Genomic DNA, 21639 nt, shown 5'->3' on the forward strand with positions numbered 1-21639 from the left:
GATTATTCATCTTCGCTTAACAAATAATAACAAATACGATTCTTAGTATATTATTTCTATATTTTTTAACATACTATGATTTATGACAAATATAAAACAATAAATAATAACAATAAGTTCCGTATGTCCAAAATATTAATTTATTATATATATATATTTATTAATTATTAAATATATTGTTCTCACTCTATCAATATTAGAATGTAGGTATTTATTATATGTCATTTATTTTCAGCCCCCTATATATATTCTCTTCCATTTTGATTTTCTGTTATTTTATTATTTACAACAAATTTTATTAATTTACTTATTTAGCTTTCTTCATTGCATCTTTACTCTTTGCATCTGCATTCCAATAATACAAAATTTGAGCAGCTATTACAGCATTTGCCGCAGTGGAACATATGTACATTAATATCATTGTCACATCTCCAGTTTCTTGGATAGATGTAAATATTCTTGCAAGAGATCCAAAAAAGAGCATAAAACCTGTCACTGCTGATAGTTGACCAGTACTTCCATTGGAGTAATTTGTATAGGCTTGCATTAACTAAAAATTGTATAAAATTATTGTATATGTCTTCACTAACTGTATTTCCATTATATAATTTTCAGACAACATACCTTACTGACAAGAACAATGGGTATATTCATTGCTTGGCAAGCCCAAAGAACATTCACTGAAGTTAACCCACTATTAGCAACAAATAATACTGCCAGATAAGAAGCAAGAAATGCAGTTGCTTGAACTGTATCGCCACTGAAATGCATGACTAAAACTGCAATTGTTACAGTTTGTATACCTAGAAAAACTCCATCACCCCATGAACTGAAATATAATCATTCATCGATCAATCATAATATCTGTACATAAAAATATAAAAAATATTTATATATTTAATTGCATTACCTGAATGGAAAACCACTGACAAAACTATAGGATACCATTGCACTGATGGCAAATAAGTCCAGTAATACACTGAAGACATTGATACCTTCTGCACTTTTATTTTTAAGAATTTTCAAAATCTGTGGTACTTTAACTGAAAAAAGAGAATATAGGTAATATAACATTGTATATGAAATTAATTATACATATACAGTTATGACCTATGACAATTAAAACGTTACGTAAAAATAAATTTTCTAACCGAGAAAAGAGCCACCAATGATTCCTAGACCTAAAACTTTGCTCAGCGTTGATTTGAAGCATCCAACTGAAACATGTTCAATATTTTCATGTTTTACTTGAAATGGTTCATATCTTCTTCGCAAGAAATTCATTTTAATTTTTAATTAAATGGAATTAATTTAAATCGTCACGAAGGAATAATGACTTCAAATTTATCGTTGAAAAAAAAATTGAATGTCGTCGAGCGCTCATCGTTACGTGCGCTCATGTACAAAGTCGACTGTTCAAAAAACTATTCAATGCAATATACGCCGTAATATTATTCAAAAGAGTAAAAGTTCGACTCCTGTAAAAGTAAAAAAGAAATTAAGTCCCATATTTATATTTTAATTGCGAGAAATTTTTATTTATAATGTGTGTTTATAAATAAAATCGTATTATGTTTAAATTTGGATCTATACATGTCAAAAAGTTAATTGTATAATTACATGTTATATCATTAAGATAATTATAAAATAAATAAGATACATGAAATTAGTGTTGGTTTTAGATTTTAGTGCTTTTTTTTTTTTAATAGTAACGATGTCACGTGATCAGGGCACTTATAGTGTACAGATAACTATGCAAATGGAAAACGAATTTATTATAATTTTATAATTAAGAAATATAATTAAGAATTTACTAATCGCTAATGTATGAAATTTAAGCACTCACCATGAAAAAAATTTAAATCATCAAAATATTCTTCCAAGCAATCTTCTGTGAATAATAAATGGGCGAAGTATCCAATTAATTGAGTCATATTTGTCACACATACGCACTAATGTCGTGGAATGTAAAAAATAGTTCCACCTCGTTGCGTTTCAACATAAAGGTTAAGATAGAGTGGTTTTACGAGAGCTGTTATACCGACTGAAAAATTGCCGAGTTTCCTCTTCGATCTGTGGCGCGCCATTTTGAATAACTACTACATTCATGAAGGAACACAATTCCCATTTATTCCAATAATATTCATTTTTTAATAATATTCCCGGCATTTCTTTGTATTTAAAACAAATATTGATACTAAGTAATTTATGAATTATTCCACAAACAAATTGTCAGTTTTAATGGTGGGGTAACTCGAGCAACTTCATTTCTCACCATTTCCAAATGCTTTCTGTCACCGACAGTGACATGTTTATCCATCAAACCATTCGTTTTCTCCGAGTTCGTCTTTATCTCGTGCTCTTTTCAATATTCCAGTAAGAATTGCACCAACATATAACTGTACCCTATCCTAAACGAATGCAGTCGCACAGCTATATTCTATGATTTCCCACAACGTATACTGCACTATATCTAATGGTAAGCAATTCTCGAAACTCTACAGCATTAATACGAAATCACGAAATGGACCATGGAAGAATAATGGTTGTTTATCCGACATATTCGCGATATGGTCTCGCGATTCTGCCAAGGTACTCGCTATCTTACAAGCAATAATTCTTTGACGTTCGCGTTTATCTCACGCGACCATCAAACACAGTCGGAAGACCGATAACAAAAGCGCGTAAGGATCGACCGAATTCCAAATGGTACGATAACACTGTTATCGTGTATTTTCAACAAATTATCAGCGTGAAATCGAACTCGGGCAATTAGCGATAGCAGGTCGAAGTGATTCGTCAGGTCGTCTCTTCACGCGAGCCTCAAGATGCGCTCGCATAAGTGGGTCAGAGGTTGTAGAGCAGAAGTGGTTAGGGTAACCCACGCGATAGCTTTTGCTTCTTTGCCTGCATTCGGTGGTCATGAAGTTCCGCAGGGGTGCCTGGTACGCTCGTCCTATTCCAACAACTCCCACCTACTCCCTGTTTTTACCCACTCTAAACTTCGGTTATGCAACCATTAACACAACGATTTGAATCTTTATTACTTTAAAAAAATTCTACCACGTTAGTGATAAATTGCGAATGAGTTCAATGTTCTTGGATCAGATGCCTTATTTTAGTAAGTTCCTGACAATAAAGTAATTAGAAAAAAACGAAATGATGCGATTAATTTTTTATGGCTCGAGATCTTCGGAGATTCTAAATAATCATGCTTATCAGCCAGCTGATTCAACATTCACGAATCGTGTAATGTGACGACTATAACCGGTGGAGGACACGGTCATGCGATCTTATCCAATCCGCCGAATAGTTAGGGCGGTTTAAAACAGTTTCAGGGCGCACGCCTACGGAATTCTAGATTCCGAACACATGCCTCGTGTCTGTCGTCGATGACGTTTAGTCAGAGTTTCGCTTCCGTCTCGTTGATTCTTCGTTACGATTCAGGCCCGGGATCGTATCTATCTGAGAAATGTTTCTGCAATCGTGCAACCAACGAGGATATATTCCTCCGTCGAACGGTTTAAATTCGTAGCTGTGTCTCGTCAATTAGAAATCAAAGGTAATTCCTCTGGGTCTGACAGAAGAATGTTGATGGGACGTCGAGGATTCAACAGGTACTGAGGGAGTTCCGAGGGAGTCTGAATTCGACGCGTGCAGGGTGTTAACGTAGCTTTTCATTCCAATAAAAAAAAAAAAGTCTCGTGTTTTACGTAACACTATTTCGATAACTGCTATCGAATCTTGCAAGCTGATCCAGGATAAAATATCGTTGACCTATTTGGGCCCGGTGCTTCCTCCAACAAACTCTACTGCAATGAAGCGAAATTAAAGGCCAACCGAGTGCATCAGTGCAGAAGAACCCACGGATTTGCAAGTGCGCTACATGAAAGCGAACGATGAGGCGCTATCGAATTTGGAGCCGACCAGCGCGGATAAAGCGAACAAGAATGAAGAACACTCTGTCGTGCACGAATCGCTGGATTTAATCGACAAATCGACACCAGACATCGATGTATCGGATACGAAAGTAATTCAAGGTGCGATACGAAACTTATCTTTTAACATACATTTGCTAACACGTACTTTAACATTATTTCTGTCGTACAGAAGGCCTTCAATTCAGCTCGGAACTTCCGCCGACGTTACACGAACGGTTTATGCGAATCAAACAAATGGTGAAAGATGCCATAGCTGCACACCACACGTTCATGATTTACGGAAGGTCACGAGTGATTCGAGAATGTATGCTAAAGCGAGGATGGTGCGAAAAATTCTTCAGAAAAAACGGTATCGATATCTTTCTTCTGTCAATGACATTCGTTTTATTCATAAATTCATTCATAGATGACGATCAACGTGTTAGATATTTTTTCCTCTTTTAGAGTTTACCTTTGATAGATTGTATAAATTGACTTTCCAACAGCCGAGCAACATTTGAATGTGGATGCAAGTCCTGTGGTATTGCTGGCTGGCATCGGCGATTTGAAAGATCAGCAAAGCGAACGCCAACTAATCTCTCGAATGCTCACTAATTACACCGTGGATTTCCTCTGGAACACTGGATCGGACTGGCCCGGTTGGCCAGCGCAGGACAATAAGGCGACAATTTTTAACAGATACTGCCGGGCAGGATTCACTTCGAAGGTACCTGAAGTGACCTCGGCTGATTTCTTTCAGTCAGGCGCACATCGAACGAGGATAATACACGCTTGTAAGAAAATCGATTGCCTTAGGTGGGTTTGTGTTCGAACGTCAGACAAATGCACTGGTACTACGAGGCTGGAGTGGCGAACACCCTTTTCCCACGTTGCTATAATTTATGCCAGGGCGATCAGATGCACGCTTTCATCGAAGATTTTCGGTGAATCATACCTACTATTCGTAGAAATCCAAGACGTATTATATTTCTTTCAGCATCCTCACTTGTATTTCCTGTTCATTCATTCCTGTAGATTCACAGCGTGTCTAGGCCTGTTAAAGTGGTTAGTTAGCAAGATCAACGACGAAGGTGAGTGCGCGATTAGAGCGCCGACTGGCACGGTGCCTTTGAAGGCTTTAGAATTCGCGATCAAGCGATGCAGCGACTACATTAGCGCACAATCGCACGAGGATATCGATCAAGAAGCGGAAAGGATCTGGGCGCATCAGTGGGATCAGTTTATCAGCTGGTACTATCAGATCGTTCACGGACAAGCCCTCTTTATTCGAAACAATGTGCCATTTCAAGTAAGCGACTCGATCACTATCGACATCGCTGAGAAGTAACGTCACCGGAACTATGTATATTAATTTAGCACGGTGTGAACAGAAATTCTTCTTGGCGTCGAAGCATATCTTGAAGAAGATGAAGAAGTACTGGCCACAGATCGACATGGACGGCGTGATGAACGTGTGGATCATGAAACCGGGGAACAAAAGTCGAGGCCGTGGAATCGTTCTCTTGAACAAACTGGAAGATGTGATGGCGAAGATGAACCCATCGAATAAATCAGACACACGTTACGTTATACAGAAGTACATTGGTAATTGCTGCAGCACAATACAATTAGCATTTTCAACTGAAATTTAATAAAGCAAGTTGATGCCCCTTCTTTGCAGAACGACCGTTGCTGATACATAGCACTAAATTCGACATCAGACAGTGGTTCATCATTACCTGCGCTCAGCCTCTGACTCTCTGGATATACAAGTAAACTTTTTACGCTACAATTATCGTGTGCTAGTTGAACGAGCACAGGTATACGTAACTCAAAACGATTTGTTCGTTTCGTGTCACGTTATCTCGTGCTCGCAGAAATCTGGGTTAATTACGCGCACAAGACGCATTATCGTATCGCAATTATCGTCAACGTGCATCCGAAATAGTTTGCAAACTATGAAGGATCCACTTCTTCGGTACACATTTAGAATTACGGTAATTCGCTGGTTTTCCCAACTGTACACTGAGGCAAATCGTTCACCCGCGAGTTCACCTGCTGTGAAATTGATCTTTCCTAACCCAGTTTGAGTAAATGGCTTCCCTATTACTGTATTCATCGAGTGATACATTCGACATGCGAGCATCGAAGAAACTGATGGTAACATATTATGTATCTCTTGCGCTTGCAGAGAAAGTTATCTGCGATTCTGCTCGCAGAAATTCAGTTTGACGGACTTCCACGAGTCGATTCATCTGTGCAATCACGCGATCCAGTGCAAGTACACCAACTGCGGCGATAGGAATCCTGCGTTACCCTCGGACAACATGTGGGATGCCACGACCTTCAAGGAGTTTCTCAAGTATGAGAAGCGCTGCTTCTATTCAGTCGCGTGATGCCAAAATTGAAATTTTCAAACTGACGCAAACTCCGACGCAGGTCCCAAGGACACGACAAAGCGTGGGACGATATCATTTATCCTGGCATGAAGCAAGGCCTGGTTGGCTCTTTGTTGGCCAGCCAAGAAGCCATGGACCGTCGGAAAAATAGCTTCGAACTGTACGGCGCCGACTTTATGGTTATGGATGACTTTTCCGTATGGCTGATCGAGATCAATAGCCACCCTGACATGAGTTACTCGAGCAAAGTCACCACACGCCTGTGCAGGCAAGTTCTGGAGGATACCATAAAAGGTGCTTGAAACTTTCGATTTGTTTGAAACTATTCGATTGTTAAGATTGTCCCTTTTTTTTTTTCTCCTTTTATTCTTTGCGGTTTCTCGCAGTGGTTATCGATCATCGTGAAGACAAAAACGCGGACACGGGACAGTTCGAGTTGGCCTACAAACAAAGGATGCCCAGTTGTCAGCCATATCTAGGCGCAGCTCTGTCTCTTCAAGGCACTAGGATATCTATTTGCGGGAAGAAGTCCATTCTGAACAGCCAAGAGTCGAAAGTTAGCCTTGTTTCGAAATCTCCAATGGTAGGCAAACTGGAATTTAAATTGTTTATGAATAATTTCTTAATCCTAGGAGCCCGAGAGTTTATGATAATTTTATTTTGTTAAATTTTGTATCTTATAATTTTGAAAGAGTAATTAGAAACTGTAAGAAGCAACAGCTGTCATTGAAAAGATTTGATCCGTTTGTTTTAAAACAAAAATAATCGTAGACCTGTTTGACGAAGAAGAAATCGACGCACAATCAGATCGGTCCAGTGATCGTTGATTTGATCGAGGAATTAGAGATACAGTTGGATCGGGAGTTCTATGCTTACTACAAGATGGATTCGACTAAGTTGAGGCAAGCTCTGCCAACGAGTGCACCAACAAAGCCTTTAATAACTGCCGTGCTGATCGATAAGCAAGAATCGACTGTGAAAAGTGCACCTGTGAGCGGGCCAAAGCCTAACGTTAAATCAAAACCTCCTACGTCGATTCAGGTATATATTCCAATCGTTGAATCGTCCAATTAACAAGTTATCTTACTAAAAAAAATAAGAAATCTAATATTAGGAAAAGATTGGGAATATTCAGAGACATATAGTACGTATGCCGAGAAAATCACATACTTTAGCTGGAACGAGTAGTAATACAATAGAATCGTCCCTTATAAAGCAATCGTTAGTTTCAAAGATCATGGCTTTCCAGAAACAATCTACAAAGCTGGCTCCGAAAATTGAAAAACCTCTGAAGCCAAGCAACGAGAAGGTAGACATAATTTTGCAGATTAACTTTTTATTTGTGTAATATCTATTCTTGCACGCATTAGGTAATTAAGACAGTGATGCGAGAGGCGATTAAAAAATATAACAAGAGTACTCCTTTGTCCGCCACTACTTCAGAAACACCAACGTTGCCATCTCTTCTGTCTGCAACAAACAAGGTTGATCAAACAGTGAGTGTGAAAAATCGTAACGTCCCGAGAAGGTATCCTCGTCAAAGAAAGAACAAGATTCTGTCAGATATCACCGACATGTATGCCGTTGGTCTGAGATTGACCAAGTGATTAAAAATGTCTTCTCGTGATTCGCACTCGTTACTTCCATTGTCGATCTCCTCTCGAAGTCTATGTTTCAATTGTACGTTTAAGTGATCAATAAAAAAAAAAAAAAAAAAAAAAAAAAAAAACAACAACTACACGACCGACTGTTATGATATCTGTCGATTTTTCATTTCCCTGTAAAGGATGCCGAAACAAAATCTAATCAACTATCACATCGAACAATCATGATCTCGGCTAATGATTTGGCAATGGCAACTTCAAAAAGAAATCAAAATTATTAAAGTGGAATAATCAGACAAATGGAGGCGACCGTTCTCCGAGAATATCCCTCTAAATTTGATGATCGCTTGTAAAAGAATTAAACGATATACATTCTTTTTGTCCATACTTGTTACGTGGAATGGCGTACGTCGGCTCATCTTGGAATTCTGGAGATACTACGTTCGCAGGGAGTTCACTAGATTATCAGAAAGATATCGATCATACTCTTCTCAACGACCATAATTTTCGATGCATCTTTTTCCCAAGCTCCAATTGCAAATTCGAGGTATGGTACTTCACAAAGGTTAACTTTTAAAAGCTGCCATCCCACACAAAGAAATCATGAATGAAATTTTACTTCAGTATACTTATTTTTTTTTTATTTGAAAAGAGTAAAGTAAGTCAAAAGATCAATAATACTATGATTCTATTATTACAAGACGATAATATTGAAATAAAATTCGACGAAACTTCATCACTTTAATATTGATAAAACCTGCATCATTCAAATCTCAATCTTTTGTGAAATATCGCGACTATTTTTAGTTAAAGATTTATCTTTATTTTTCCTACTATTAAATTACTCTGATTCTCTCTCTTTCTCTCGACAGTCCAGAAACGATACTTCGCCGTCTTCAGGCAAAAATTCGATATCGTTCGATTTGTCCAACTCTTGCACCGATTCGGAAAGTGAATTTGATGAACCAGTGAACGCAACACCGTGTCTGCCAACGAATTTCAGTAACTCGTGCACAAACAACGATGCAGCGAGAGTAACGTTTGATCAAACATACATTTGCTCAAATGGAAACGCAGAACTCCGTTTGAAGAAACGATCGATACGAAGAGAAGTTGAAAACGCTTCCGCGAGAGTTGCAGGGCTAACAAAAAAGACGAACTGTTTCAGGGAGAAACATAATCTAAAGAACAAGCACCGCAGAATGAGATTCTGTACGTCGCGATTCCCTGGCAAGTGTGAAAAGCAAATAGCATTCAAAGACAAAATGTTTCATGAAAGAGAACGTATGAGAAGTAACAGGAATGTGCAGTCTGGTAAAATTTCGATGAAAATTCAATTTCTTTCTTTGAACGAGCATCATTGAGAATCATAGTGATGTAAGTGAAGATTTGGAAAATTTGGACTGTGTACTTGAAGGTTGAATTCTTCGAAATTATTTAATTTTATAATTAATCGAGTTATAACTTTATTTTTAATATTAACAACTTATTATGTGCTAACTAAGACTTTAGTTGGGAATTTTTTTTATTACAGTGAATGAAGGACACTGTTTTATGAAAAATTACATTACTATTATTCTCAGTCCTCTATATAATGCGTAAGCTTTGCTTTACAACATTTTCATATATTTTTATTTTTATAGGCGTGAGAGGGATTCCTCAGGATACCAAAAGGTCTTACAATTTCACAAATATTGTACAAGACGAAACAGGTGTTTGCAAAAGAAAAATGCTGATCGAGAAGAACAAACGTTTGCTAAAAACAGTGAGGGATGTAATTCACGAGATGAGCGAGCAGGAAAGTCTGCCTCAAATGGACTTGGGCTCGATTCAAAGTATCAAGCCTCAGAATAAAATCACAGTGACTAATCTAGCGAACCGGAGCGAGCAAGAAGTGCGAGTGATAAAGCCAATGAAAATTGGGAACAACTGCGCGGTTACGATCGACTTGCAAAAGCCAGTCTTTAAGAAGCAAAAGGTGGAAAAATTTTTGGACGACTCCATGCACGAGGCCGTGAAAAACTATCGAACGAACAGAGATACGTGGGACAGAATAATGAAAGAACAGTTTATCTAGGCTTAACGAAAAAAAAAATAAAAAAATAAAAAAAATAAAAAAATAAGAATAAAAAAGAAAGAAAGAAAAAATACTCTCATCCTGAACATAGAGCAATATCGAAGCGCATTTATCGATTACCATTACGAATACCATCGCTGAATAATGTCAACGGAAGTTTATGATAAAGTAAATTAAAATGTAAAAAGACCAACACGAACGAAACATGCTAAAATATACAAATTTCTCGTCGATAAACAAGCTGCACGATGCGACAAACGAGTGACGGTGCAACTTTTTTGCGAAACAACGAGCAGATAGATCGGGATGAGGATCTGATCGCAGATTCTAACCATGGATTCCCCGACATTCGAGAGAACGATCGAAAATCAGAGAATGCAGAACGCACGTTGGAAGGTTCAATCGACGTGAAAACTATTACGACGCGCAAATGGCAAATAACGTTAACCTCTGCTGATTGTACGATTGAAGAACACTGTCAAGGTTGGCAGGTACGAAAGCGCTGATTTAAGAAAACCAACAGAATTTGTGCAATTTGTGTTAAAAAAAAAAACAACTGTTATTTCGCGAAATTTTCTGTGAAGATATATTCGAAAGACCGGAAGGAGATCGGAGAGGAGTCAAAGATCATTTTACGAGTTACCGATTCGACAATGATCGCGAACGCAGAACCGGCGAGAACCGCGAACGTCGAGATCCTCTGCAATCGTGACGATCTCGACGATTTGCTCGAGGAAGAGGAGAAAGAAAACGTGAATACTCACGGCAAGATTATCCTGAGGGAATACTTGAGACTTCTCTCCACCGAAGAGGCGAAGATCAATTTCATCCTGAAGATTCTGACGAAGGCAGTGAACGAGCATAAGGTTTTCGCGATTTACGGCGTTTTCCCACCGTTGAGAAAGCCTCTGGGAAAAAGGGGCTGGATAGAGAAACGGTTTATCAGAAGAATGCTGTCGATGTCGCCGGAGATCTTGGAAGGTTGCTCGCAGAAATTCATTCCATTCGCTGTGAAAGCGAAACATACACAGATTCTTTGTATTTCAGCCGGCCTGGAAACGATCGAAAAGTTATTGCGTTATCCTGCCAATTTTTTGTGGTACACTAATAAAAGGGCACCTGTTAGAATGGATGAGAAGACCATAGTTAACAAATTCTGCGGATGTTATTTTACGTCAAAGGTTTTGTTCGTCACTTCTAATCTAACATTTTAATTTAACCTTCACATTAAAGCGATTTCAGGTCGACATGTGCAACAATTTGGAGAATATTTCTTGGTTCTACGAAACTGGCGTGTCAAACGTACAATTCCCACGATGCTATAACGTTTATCAGGTTTGTGTATGAAATTTCTCTGCACGCTGACATTCGTGATTAAAATGTGTCGCACGTGTGCAGCCAGCGCAGGTAGAGGAATTCGTGCGGGATTTTTACATCACAGCTTGCACGGGAATTCTCAAGTGGTTCTTATTCTTGGCTACTATAGATGGACCGAATGCTGTTTGGTCCCAAGACGGCACTATCCCTATAAAAGCAATTTCATTCGCTCTCGAGCGATGCGCTGAATACATAAGGTTTAAAAAGATTTAAAACGAAATCAAACACTCGAAGCTTTTTTTAAAGAAATCTTTAAATCGCAGCATCTGCGCACACGAAGATATTGATGGACAGAATTACAAAAAAATATCGATTTCCGACTGGAATCAATTTTTATTCTGGCACGAACAACTTTTGCATAGACGAGGGATGTTGGAGAAGAATGACAACATAGATATCGAAGTATGCAATTAATACAATTGATCGACTATGGTGAATTTATATTTAATGTCAATAACATTGTCAGGATACGAGGCAAAAGAAAAATATATTTTCCACTGTCCTATTAGTCACTGAAATTGGATTGTGAAAATTTTTTTATCAGGAACTCTTACGATTCATTGCAAGCACGATAAAAGAAATGACGCAGTGTCGTGGTCAGAGTCAAATCGACGGGATGAGGAACGTCTGGATTATAAAACCAGGTGACAAGAGTCTGGGAAAAGGTATAGTCCTGAAGAGTTCGTTGCAAGAGATTTTAAGCAAGATAAACCAGGCTACCAAGGAATGCACGCAGTACGTCGTGCAGAAGTACATAGGTAAATCTTCGATCGATTCTACAGTAGCAGAGTGTTAAAAATAAATTGATTAATTAAATCAATTTTTTTTAGAACAGCCTCTGCTCGTTCATAAAACGAAGGTTGATATTAGACAATGGTTTTTGATAACTAGCACGCAACCCCTCGTAGTTTGGATGTACAAGTGAATTGATTTTTCACTCCAATATTTGAACACAACGCTCGTTTCGTTCAACATTTTCTCACAGAATCATTCGTTTTAAAGGGATATTCTGCTTCGTTTCGCGTCGAGAGATTTCACCCTCGATAACTTCCACGAATCGATTCATTTATGCAACACGACTGTGCAGCTGAAGTACAGGAAGACAGTGGGAGAGAACGCGCAGATACCCAGCGAGCTTCACTGGAATCTTCAGAACTTCAAGGAATATCTGAAGTACGCATTTCTATGCGACTGTTAAGCGTCGAGCAATTAGGTCGATTGTCTACTTTTTTCAGAAATACCGATCGGGAGTCAGCATGGGAGAAGCTCATTAAACCAGGCATAAAGCAAAATTTAATAGGAGCACTTCTGGCATCCCAGGAAAACATGGTCAATCGGAAAAACAGCTTTCAATTATACGGCGCTGATTTTTTAATAATGGATGACCTATCGGTTTGGTTAATCGAAATCAATACGAATCCACGATTGCATCCTCCTAGCAGTACTGTTACTGAAAAACTTTATCCAGAAATAATAGAGGATACTATTAAAGGTAGTTGCTGAGAAGTGATTATTTTTAACCCATTAAGGGCTAATTTGAATAATCAAATTCTATTTTTTGATGGATCTGCGAAAGAAAATTCCAAGAATTCGCTCAAATCAATTTTCTCATTATTGCGCGGCCACTTAGATATTTTATAACTTTATAAAATTCGAGGAAATTGAAATAAATGCTCATGATATTGTGGTAAATTATTGACTGGTCCTTAACGGGTTAAGCTGCACCAAATAAATTAAATGAAAAACAACTCCGTCCGTTTGTAGTAATTATAGACAGACGTAAGAACAAGAAAGCTGCACGCGGTAAATTCGAGTGCATCTTCAAACAACGCAATCCATTTTACGGAAACGTTTTAGGAAAAGGAGTGAGTCTTGGAATTCGCGGCAAAGCGTTACTTTCACCATCGAATTCACCTCGAAAATGGTGAAAAGTTCCTCATATAAGAAGAATATTGTAACAGGAAGGAGACATAAAGTAAGATTTAATAAAAACGTGTTTATTTTACAAGTAACAATGCTTGAGTATACAATCCTATATGAACAGATGTTTTTCTTTCTGTTATATTAATACACATCTATGCACGAATGCATACAAGATATACTTGTTCGTAATTGCATTTGTACATTCTTACGGGTATAAAATGCTTTCATTCAACGTTTCATTTGTCTTTTCATCAGCATTATTTCTTAATTTAATTTTGATTAGAAAAGAACAGTTTTACTTTATTTTTTCTTTTTTGGTTTTTTCTCTTTTTTCCTCGACTTTTCGCTGACAGAACGAATTCTGTCTTAAATTCTAGACGTATGCATAATCCATAACGATCTCGATTTAACGTACTAAAGAAAAAAAACAAAAAAAAAAACTAACTCTTCCGTTACTATTCTCTCGAAATTGGCCTGTTACAGATACACAATAGTTTTTAATCTATTCTCGTAGAAAATTCATTTATGCACTTGTGTTTAATTACAAAATCTATTTTGGTCGTATTTGTTAGTGTGACCGTCTGAAAATTCTCATTTTTACTCACAAACGCGAATATTTTTTAAATACGATTCTCATTTTGATACATCTAACTGAAATAAAATTATCCTCTGTACAGTATAGTCACGAAGAAACGACATTCGTAAACTGCATTTGCAATTTGTAGAACACACCTATCTAGGCTAGACTACACTTTTGTCAAACAGATCAAGCAAGAACCTGTGCAAGAACGTTTATCGTTCATACTGTAGAAAAAAAAAAAAAGAAACTTTACAACGTGAATAAATACAAATGCTGGCTCTATGTTACGTCCCTGCCATTGGCAGAAGTGCTTTGCCTGTGTTGACATCAGTGTAGTCTCGTACAGGTGAGATCCCGCCTGCATCGGGTTTCGAAATCGAGCAAGTATAGAACGAATTATTCAATTCTGACGCACGTGCGTGAACATCATAATTAAATAAAACGATTCAACGTTCGCCGAACTTCGACTGTGATTATCGCAAATACATTCGGGGTGAGCTTTGGATCTTTGTCGCTGCACAATTCATGTACGTATGTACGCGCAGCTTACGGTAAATGTTCTTGCGGAAAATGAATAATACCAATATCGACAAGATGTATAAATATCACATGTAAAACTGCACGTAATGAGACAGACTCACGTAACTGGCTTTAGCGTAAAGGACAATTTAGGCCTCGAGTTGTTCTTCCCGAGGATTTTCTTTTGTTCCTCTTTAACACGCTTTTCATGTTCTTTCCTCATTCTTTGCCTTTCCTCTTCCATTAAACGTTGTTGTTCAACCATGGCCAATCTTTCTTCAGCCTATCGAAAAGAAACGTTTGTTTAAATGGCCAACAGGCACGTCTACGTCCTCTTTCTTGGACCTACCAGTTTCTTCTGAGCTTCCTCTATTTTTCTGTTGTTCTCCTCCATGATCCTCTCTAGTTCCTCGCGCTTCTTCCGCTCTTCCTCCTACAACGACAATGGAATCTATTTACATGAAGCAATGATGGTGTTGTTCACCAGCTGTTGTTATCATATCCAAAAATCATAGTGCCGCTATGTTCAACAGCCTAGTGTTACACATCCTAAGAACCATTCTTTTTTTTTTTTTTTTTTGTATACATATGGGAAAAATAGTCGGGAATATATCTGTGAAATTTTGAGGTCGAGGTTTTAAAGAACGAGGATGACTTTGTTGAGACAAAAATAATCGGAGGATGTACATATAAAACCCATGTTCCTTTCGTTTGGATTAAATGAGCTCCTTTTGAGTTTCCAGCGAATACTGTTTAGTGACCGATTCCCCAGATGGAAACACGACGACTTAGGATGCCACTTGAAAGTGAAAAAAACGTGAATTATGATTCTGAATCAATTCACTGTGCATGCAAAACGACGTACAGAACAATTGTAACTCTCCTTGCTTAAACGCGACACGTCGAGTAACTCTGTTAAGTGCAGGATAAAATCTAAATGCAGTAGGTGTAAGAATGCCTTATTAAGAAAAAAAAAAAAAGAAAAAAATAAGAAAATAAAAAAGAACTTAGAAAAAAGATACGACGTATTTTTACAGAAAATAATGATTACTCATGTATCTTCGACAATGACTGATGGTGCGTTTAAAGAAAAAAAGAAAAAAAATGATGGAAAACGTATTAAAAAAATATTTACGAACGAGTGGTGCCATCCGCCCCGATCTGTCGACGAAATGCGTTGTGTCCCAGGTACTAATATTTAGCAAATCTAAAATAATCCCTAGTATTGTCTTTCCGATACATAGTGTTGAAACAAAGAATGATAATAATAATATCGGTATAAAATGAATTATGAATATATAAATTGGATAATACCTGAATGAAGCTCACGCCAGCACGCAGGGGATGCCTTCTTCATCGACAATCACTCAGCAGTGAGTAAAAAACCGGCATCTTCTGTTGGTAGTCAGTAAGGAAGGTGACCTATATATTGCTAGGTCGTGCTTTGTTGCTATGGGATTTCTAATTCTGCCCTTTAAGATCTACCTCTCCCTTTCTAATTAATTCTCTCCCAAACTTGTTCACATATTCAGTGCAAACTCAATGTGCAAAAGCAATAAGGATAAAAGTATGGTCAACTTGTTATCAGGGTCGCTGTCCATTTGACCGGAACGTGCTGATTTCCCGAGGGTGAAAATAACCAATTGTGCATATACATAAAAAAACACAGTAGAAGAAAACCTTCTACTCGTATTCGAAGGAAAATGAACTATTCAAGAAAACAATGTGAATATTTAAATACGAGTGAAAATACGTTACTTTCAAATCATTTGCCAATTAGATCAAATAACAGGACCCCTTCTTGTAACTCAGAATATATTGGTAAAACTTTATACTAAATTAATTAAAGCTGTTAGAGCTTAGAATGCAAAGTTACGGGATAAAATAAATGTTTCTGTTCATTATCGTTAAAACTATTAGTAAATCTATTGTTTATTTTCGTTATAATATGCAAACCTCTCAAGTTTGATGAACTATGTATACTATTTTCAATTCTCATAGAAATATCATACAATTTTATTCATTTTATGTATTGAACATAAGAAAAAACTGAATACTTTCGTATATGAAAAAACGATATCCGTTGAAAAGAATAAAATCTAATTTGCAATTATTTATTTCCATAAACATAGAAATATCATTGCTATCGTACCGCCTAAATAAAGTTAAAAACAATGGTCATATTCTTAAAGTTAAAATTCAACAAGATCTTTCCTAAAAAAATCTTTAAATTTATCGTATCACTGACAGCAAAAACTGTTCAGGGAAAAATATCACTTTCCTATACAGTTTCGTAGAAAAATAACTTTATTTCAAACTTACGATTGTTTTTTTTTTCCTGCTTAGCAAGTTACAAAGTTTGGGATCACTAACTTTAAATAATTGGATGCTATCTTTCTCTACTCTTTAAGAGATTAAACGATGCGATTATGTGGACATTCACACGCGGATATAAACTAGATCAATAAGTAATTAGGTCTGCCAGATTGTCAGGTATGACGATTGTAAAAAGTTGCAAGCAAAAACTGTTTTCGAATGCAACTTTTTCAATAGAAGATACGACTGACAATCGAAATATTGTGTGATGAAAGGTATTAATGTTGTACAAATATATAAATATATACATGGTACAAATACAATATTTTGTTCATAAATATTCGATACATGCGCCTATAATAGCAAAATTCTTTCCACAAGGGAAAGTATACATTCCCAACAACGCGACCTCAGTGGATGCTGGGAAGTCGAAGCAATGTGGCATTTTAATAATAATTTTCTCTCATAGTTATTAACCACAATGCTTCAAGCCCAAACGCTGTGATCGCGAAATAGAGGCTTAACATAGCGCTACAATCACACATGTTAGTTTCACCATAGATATATGTTCAACTAGTAATTTCTACCATTTTTGGAATATCCAATTAGAATTTTTTAATTTTTTCTTTTTAGTACGTCAGTACACGCAAACATGTAGTACATGTAGTACCTAAGTTCTTTTTATAGTTCTTTTTATAGTTTAAAAAACGTTTAAATTAAATTGCATCTTACCAGTCAAACTGTTAAATTATAAAATATATTTCTTCTATTATATATTTCAATTATATTATAGCTCTGTTTTTACCAAAATATATCGTTTATCTAAGTATAAAAATTATGCAAAGATAGAGCACCAGACTTATTTCCTGTTGATCGAAACAGCGCTTGGGCTAACACTGGCCAATGTTTCTCTGGATTGGTCTTACCTCTCTTCGTTTCTCCTCCTCACGAAGTTTTGCTTGTCTCCATTCCATTTCCTCCATCATTTGACGCTCCATAGCCCTTTTAGCTTCTTCTACTCTCCTTTGTACTTCAGCTTCTATTTCCTCTTTACGTTTTTCTAGTTCTTCCTCCACCCTTTTCTGCACTAGTTCTTCTATTCGTTTTGCAGCTTCTTCCTCCACCATTTTTTGTTCCACTTCGCGTTGCCTTCTGCACAGAAATATTTTGTTGTTCTAATGCTACAGGAGTAGCATACACTTTTTAAATATATATGCATGCTTTTTGCAAAATTTGTTCCAATAATTTATAACCATAACCATAGGAAAAATGTATTTCTCTGATTTAATGAAATGTAATATACTAGTGACACAGAATATATTTAAACTCAGTAAGAATATTACTATAGAATAGCATTTATGAAAACTTTCAAAATAATATCTATCAAAATATCAGATATGTATATATATGATATAATTCAACCACCACCATGAGATAGTTATACAATCTTACCCAACTGCACTTGCGGTGAAGATTTTGTTCGATAATTCTTTCTTTTTCCTGACAACATAATTATAAATAAAAAAAACGTATACCAATAGAATCAAAATATAGAAGATAAATTTTGTTATATTAATTAATAATACAAAATTTTCATTATGAAAAAAAAGAAAACAAAAGATATACAATATAATTTCTAAGTCTGAAATTATTAACTTAATAGCTCTACAACATCAAGTGCATGTGGAAATAGTAAAAAATAATTTAATATGTTATGCTCTATAATATTTTAACATTTTATTCAAAACAAAAAATATAAATAATTGTTGTTAGTCAAGACTATATTTTAACAAAATACAGAAGCAAGTAAATCAAACAAAAAAGCAATTAGATTGTAATAATTAATTACCTTTGACGCTCCATTTCTGCCAGCCTCTCTACTTCATCCATTTTGCGATCTCTGTCTCTGTATGAACGTTTCTTATGACTGACAATGTGTACATCATCCGAAGCATCTGAGCCAGAACTAGAGGATGCAGAATGGGATCGTTTCCTGTGCGCATAAATAAATGCATCCGAATTTTATATAACTGGAATAATACCGAAGCAACAACAAACAAGATAAATGGACTGAAACCCATCGACTGCGTTGCAACATTTATTAATAGAAGACTGCTTACAACGCATTAAGATATATACGACGATGGAAGACATAATTCTTTAACAAGACGTAACATGTATCTGAGCAAAAGATTTCTCCTATTGAATAGCAAAATGGCGGAAATCTCGATAGAACGAAACGATTCCAGTATGCATATACTCGATAACAAGTGAGATATATTACCTTGATTTGGAACTACGTTCTTTTGGCTTGTCGGAGTATTTGTTGTTGGAGTGCTTCTCACGTGATTTTGAGCGTTTCCTCGAATGTTTGCTCTTATGACGCCGCCTACTAGGAGATTTCGTCCTGGATCTCGAACGGCCCATTTCAAAAAGCTCTACTATTGTCTTTTTTTAAATAAACACTTAGCTAATTAATATATTAATCACGGGAAATGTAACTACATATAAAAATAACCGAACACTACGCGAACACCGCAATATAATAACAAACCAAGCACTGCTAACATGTACACTGCACCACTGACTTACACCGAAGTTCTGGCAGCCATGTTTGATTTAGTGTTCAAGATGGCGCTCGCTGTCGAACTATCGGTTTTCGTTGCAGTCCTTTTTTCGACAAAATTTTGGGTAATACTTCAATATAACTTACAAAAAGTATAATTCTTACACATTTCAATATTCTTTTAGCTTTTACAATAATTTATTTACCATTTCTATTACTTAACAGAGTAGTGCGTATTATAAATATCCACATTCAAATTTCACGCTAAAAGTCTACTCCAAAAGTTCTGTCTATATCCCGCCAATCAGAATGTAGCCAGTTTTGGCAGCCATGTTTGATTTAGTGTTCAAGATGGCGCTCGCTGTCAAACTATCGGTCTTCGTTGCAGTCTTTTTTTCGACAAAATTTTGGGTAATACTTCAATATAACTTACAAAAAGTATAATTCTTACACATTTCGATATTCCTTTAGCTTTTATAATAATTTATTTACCATTTCTATTACTTAACAGAGTAGTGCGTATTACAAATATTCACATTCAAATTTTACGCTAAAAGTACTCCAAAAGTTCTGTCTATATCCCGCCAATCAGAATGCGGAGAAAAAAAATCGTACAATTTGTACAATTTCTTGCTATAATTTCGTGTAATATTGTTTGAAATATACAATCTAGAATGTAAATTTTCATTCGTATGTTATCTAGGTAGAATTAACCGGGAAAAAGAGGAACAATACTGCACGAATTAGTTAAAGTCGACAAGAGGGAAAAATCGAAGAAAAGGTAGGAGGGTATGAACGACGAGATGAGAAAATGGCCCGCTAAAATGAGAAACGAAACACTGGAAAGTGGTATTCGGCCGCATGTGTTCCGAAAAGCGGTGATATTCGTTGGGAATGGCACCCGTTCACAGCTGTGTCGGCGTCGCGCGCATCTTATTCGGCTCGTTCCGCGACAGCAAAAATCAAGATGGCGCTCCTCTGTTTGCGGATAGTTCTGCGACGGATATAAATACGTGAAAAAAAACAGTGCGAGAAACGGTTACGGGATATCGAGCGGATCGTGACGATTCGTACACGCGTGTCGTACAGTGACAGTCGATTGGTAAAGCGTCGCGATATCTGTAGGGCACGGTTAGCCGGGTAAGCCGACTGCGGAATTTGGAAAGATCGGCTGAAGGTGCTGTCGGTGCCCACCTGAGGAATGCCAGATTATCCTCGGTGTAGCAACTCGGTTGGCAGGGGGATGTTAATCGCGTGACGGATCGCGTGCAAGTCGATCGAAAGTGGTTTTGGTTAGGTGGTCCCCCGGAAAGGTGTACGGTCGTAATTGTTCCGTGACGTATGTGTGTCGCGGAGGGCTGTAAGACAGGTCGGTCGCGAGTGTCGTCGTCGTCGTCACCGTCGTCGCCGTCGTCGCTATCGTCATCGTGGTCTGGCTCGTGTTCGTGTTCAGTGTGCCGCGAGTGGCGTTTTTCGCGGCTTCGATGTGCTCTCGTCCTCCGCTGGATTTCTGGACAGGCGAGATCAGCTGCTGCTGGAACAACTAGTCCGGCGGCTCTGGGAGACGATCCTCATCTACAGGAGCGGTGGGGCAAGGAGGTGCCGGAAGCAGCCGCGAGTCCGGAAGCATAACGAAGAAGATGGCCTTCAACGAGGTAAGTTTCGTTCCTTAGCAAGCCACTATATCTATATATGTAGCACCTTCTATCTTGCTATCCCGTTCGGTCGTTCGATTCCGTGGGCTGACCTCGCGACCCCCAAACGCCAATTCTAACCTAACCTCCGTTGCTGCGCACAGCTGGCATGTTATCAACTCTACCCCTCCCCTTCCCTCTCTATTTCTCTCTCTCTCCCCCCTCTCCCTCTCCTTGCTCTTCTTCATTCCTCTCGAGACACCGTGCTCGCCGCTTTTATCCTCGCTCCGTTTTATCGTTAAACGATCACCAGAGATGGACCAAAATCCCAACGATTCTTCACAGTAACGTTACGATACGCGTGTTTTTTTTTCTTTTAATCCTCTCGATCGAAAGACCCTGTGCTACCAAAAATACGACCTCGCGTTTAAATGTAAATTTAATTCAATTCAGACGCCACCATCTTTATGTTGATATGTTTCCGTGACTCGCAAGAAACGTCGTGACTTTATATCCCTTATGTGTAACAACATCAGTTTCTCGGAAAACACTTGGTCGTTTATTTTCACTCAATTTTTTTGTAAACATAACAATGTATGTATGTACCATATGAAGGAGCCATCTCCACGAATGATATTTCGACGTAACATTTGATAAACAATTACATCATAGTATGTACATACAGCGATACGAGGGAGAGAGAGACAGAGAGAGAGAAAGAAAG

At 37.4% G+C, this 21639-nt stretch overlaps 4 protein-coding genes across 8 annotated transcripts; 2 read left to right on the plus strand and 2 right to left on the minus strand.

The window, feature by feature from the left end:
• Positions 1–117: 117 nt before the first annotated feature.
• Positions 118–2051, minus strand: LOC122529591 (mannose-P-dolichol utilization defect 1 protein homolog). The gene is made up of 5 exons (XM_043655869.1): positions 1847–2051; positions 1152–1217; positions 911–1043; positions 625–829; positions 118–550 (listed from the first exon to the last, which is right to left on the minus strand). Exons 1-5 carry the CDS (start codon positions 1932–1934, stop codon positions 308–310), a joined length of 735 nt encoding a protein of 244 aa, XP_043511804.1. The 5' UTR covers positions 1935–2051; the 3' UTR covers positions 118–307.
• A 1348-nt stretch (positions 2052–3399) lies between these two features.
• On the plus strand, positions 3400–10203 carry LOC122529554 (tubulin glycylase 3A-like). 2 transcript variants are annotated; one of them, XM_043655813.1, is made up of 14 exons: positions 3400–4040; positions 4111–4290; positions 4427–4647; positions 4737–4864; positions 4956–5229; positions 5312–5525; positions 5602–5692; positions 6112–6282; positions 6360–6613; positions 6706–6902; positions 7091–7360; positions 7434–7628; positions 7690–7815; positions 9567–10203. In XM_043655813.1, the coding sequence occupies exons 1-14, from the start codon at positions 3887–3889 to the stop codon at positions 9570–9572; spliced, it is 2481 nt and encodes an 826-aa protein (XP_043511748.1). In that variant the 5' UTR covers positions 3400–3886; the 3' UTR covers positions 9573–10203. The 2 variants fall into 2 exon arrangements, with proteins under 2 accessions (XP_043511748.1, XP_043511739.1); XM_043655804.1 differs by lacking the exon at positions 9567–10203 and having other exon boundaries at positions 7690–8020.
• A 201-nt stretch (positions 10204–10404) lies between these two features.
• LOC122529563 (tubulin glycylase 3A-like) lies at positions 10405–13319 on the plus strand. The gene is made up of 9 exons (XM_043655823.1): positions 10405–11181; positions 11243–11335; positions 11399–11574; positions 11641–11779; positions 11922–12135; positions 12208–12298; positions 12380–12550; positions 12613–12869; positions 13142–13319. Exons 1-9 carry the CDS (start codon positions 10654–10656, stop codon positions 13303–13305), a joined length of 1833 nt encoding a protein of 610 aa, XP_043511758.1. The 5' UTR covers positions 10405–10653; the 3' UTR covers positions 13306–13319.
• Positions 13320–13353: 34 nt separating this feature from the next.
• Positions 13354–19346, minus strand: LOC122529570 (UPF0430 protein CG31712-like). 4 transcript variants are annotated; one of them, XM_043655848.1, is made up of 6 exons: positions 19000–19346; positions 18565–18621; positions 18168–18215; positions 17642–17867; positions 14749–14832; positions 13354–14682 (listed from the first exon to the last, which is right to left on the minus strand). In XM_043655848.1, exons 1-6 carry the CDS (start codon positions 19140–19142, stop codon positions 14518–14520), a joined length of 723 nt encoding a protein of 240 aa, XP_043511783.1. In that variant the 5' UTR covers positions 19143–19346; the 3' UTR covers positions 13354–14517. The 4 variants fall into 4 exon arrangements, with proteins under 4 accessions (XP_043511783.1, XP_043511767.1, XP_043511791.1 ...); XM_043655832.1 differs by having other exon boundaries at positions 18565–18708; XM_043655856.1 differs by lacking the exon at positions 18168–18215.
• Positions 19347–21639: the final 2293 nt, after the last annotated feature.

Source organism: Frieseomelitta varia, unplaced genomic scaffold (assembly GCF_011392965.1).
Source record: "Frieseomelitta varia isolate USP_RPSP 00005682 unplaced genomic scaffold, Fvar_1.2 scaffold_131, whole genome shotgun sequence".
NCBI classification, from domain to species: Eukaryota; Metazoa; Arthropoda; class Insecta; order Hymenoptera; family Apidae; genus Frieseomelitta; species Frieseomelitta varia.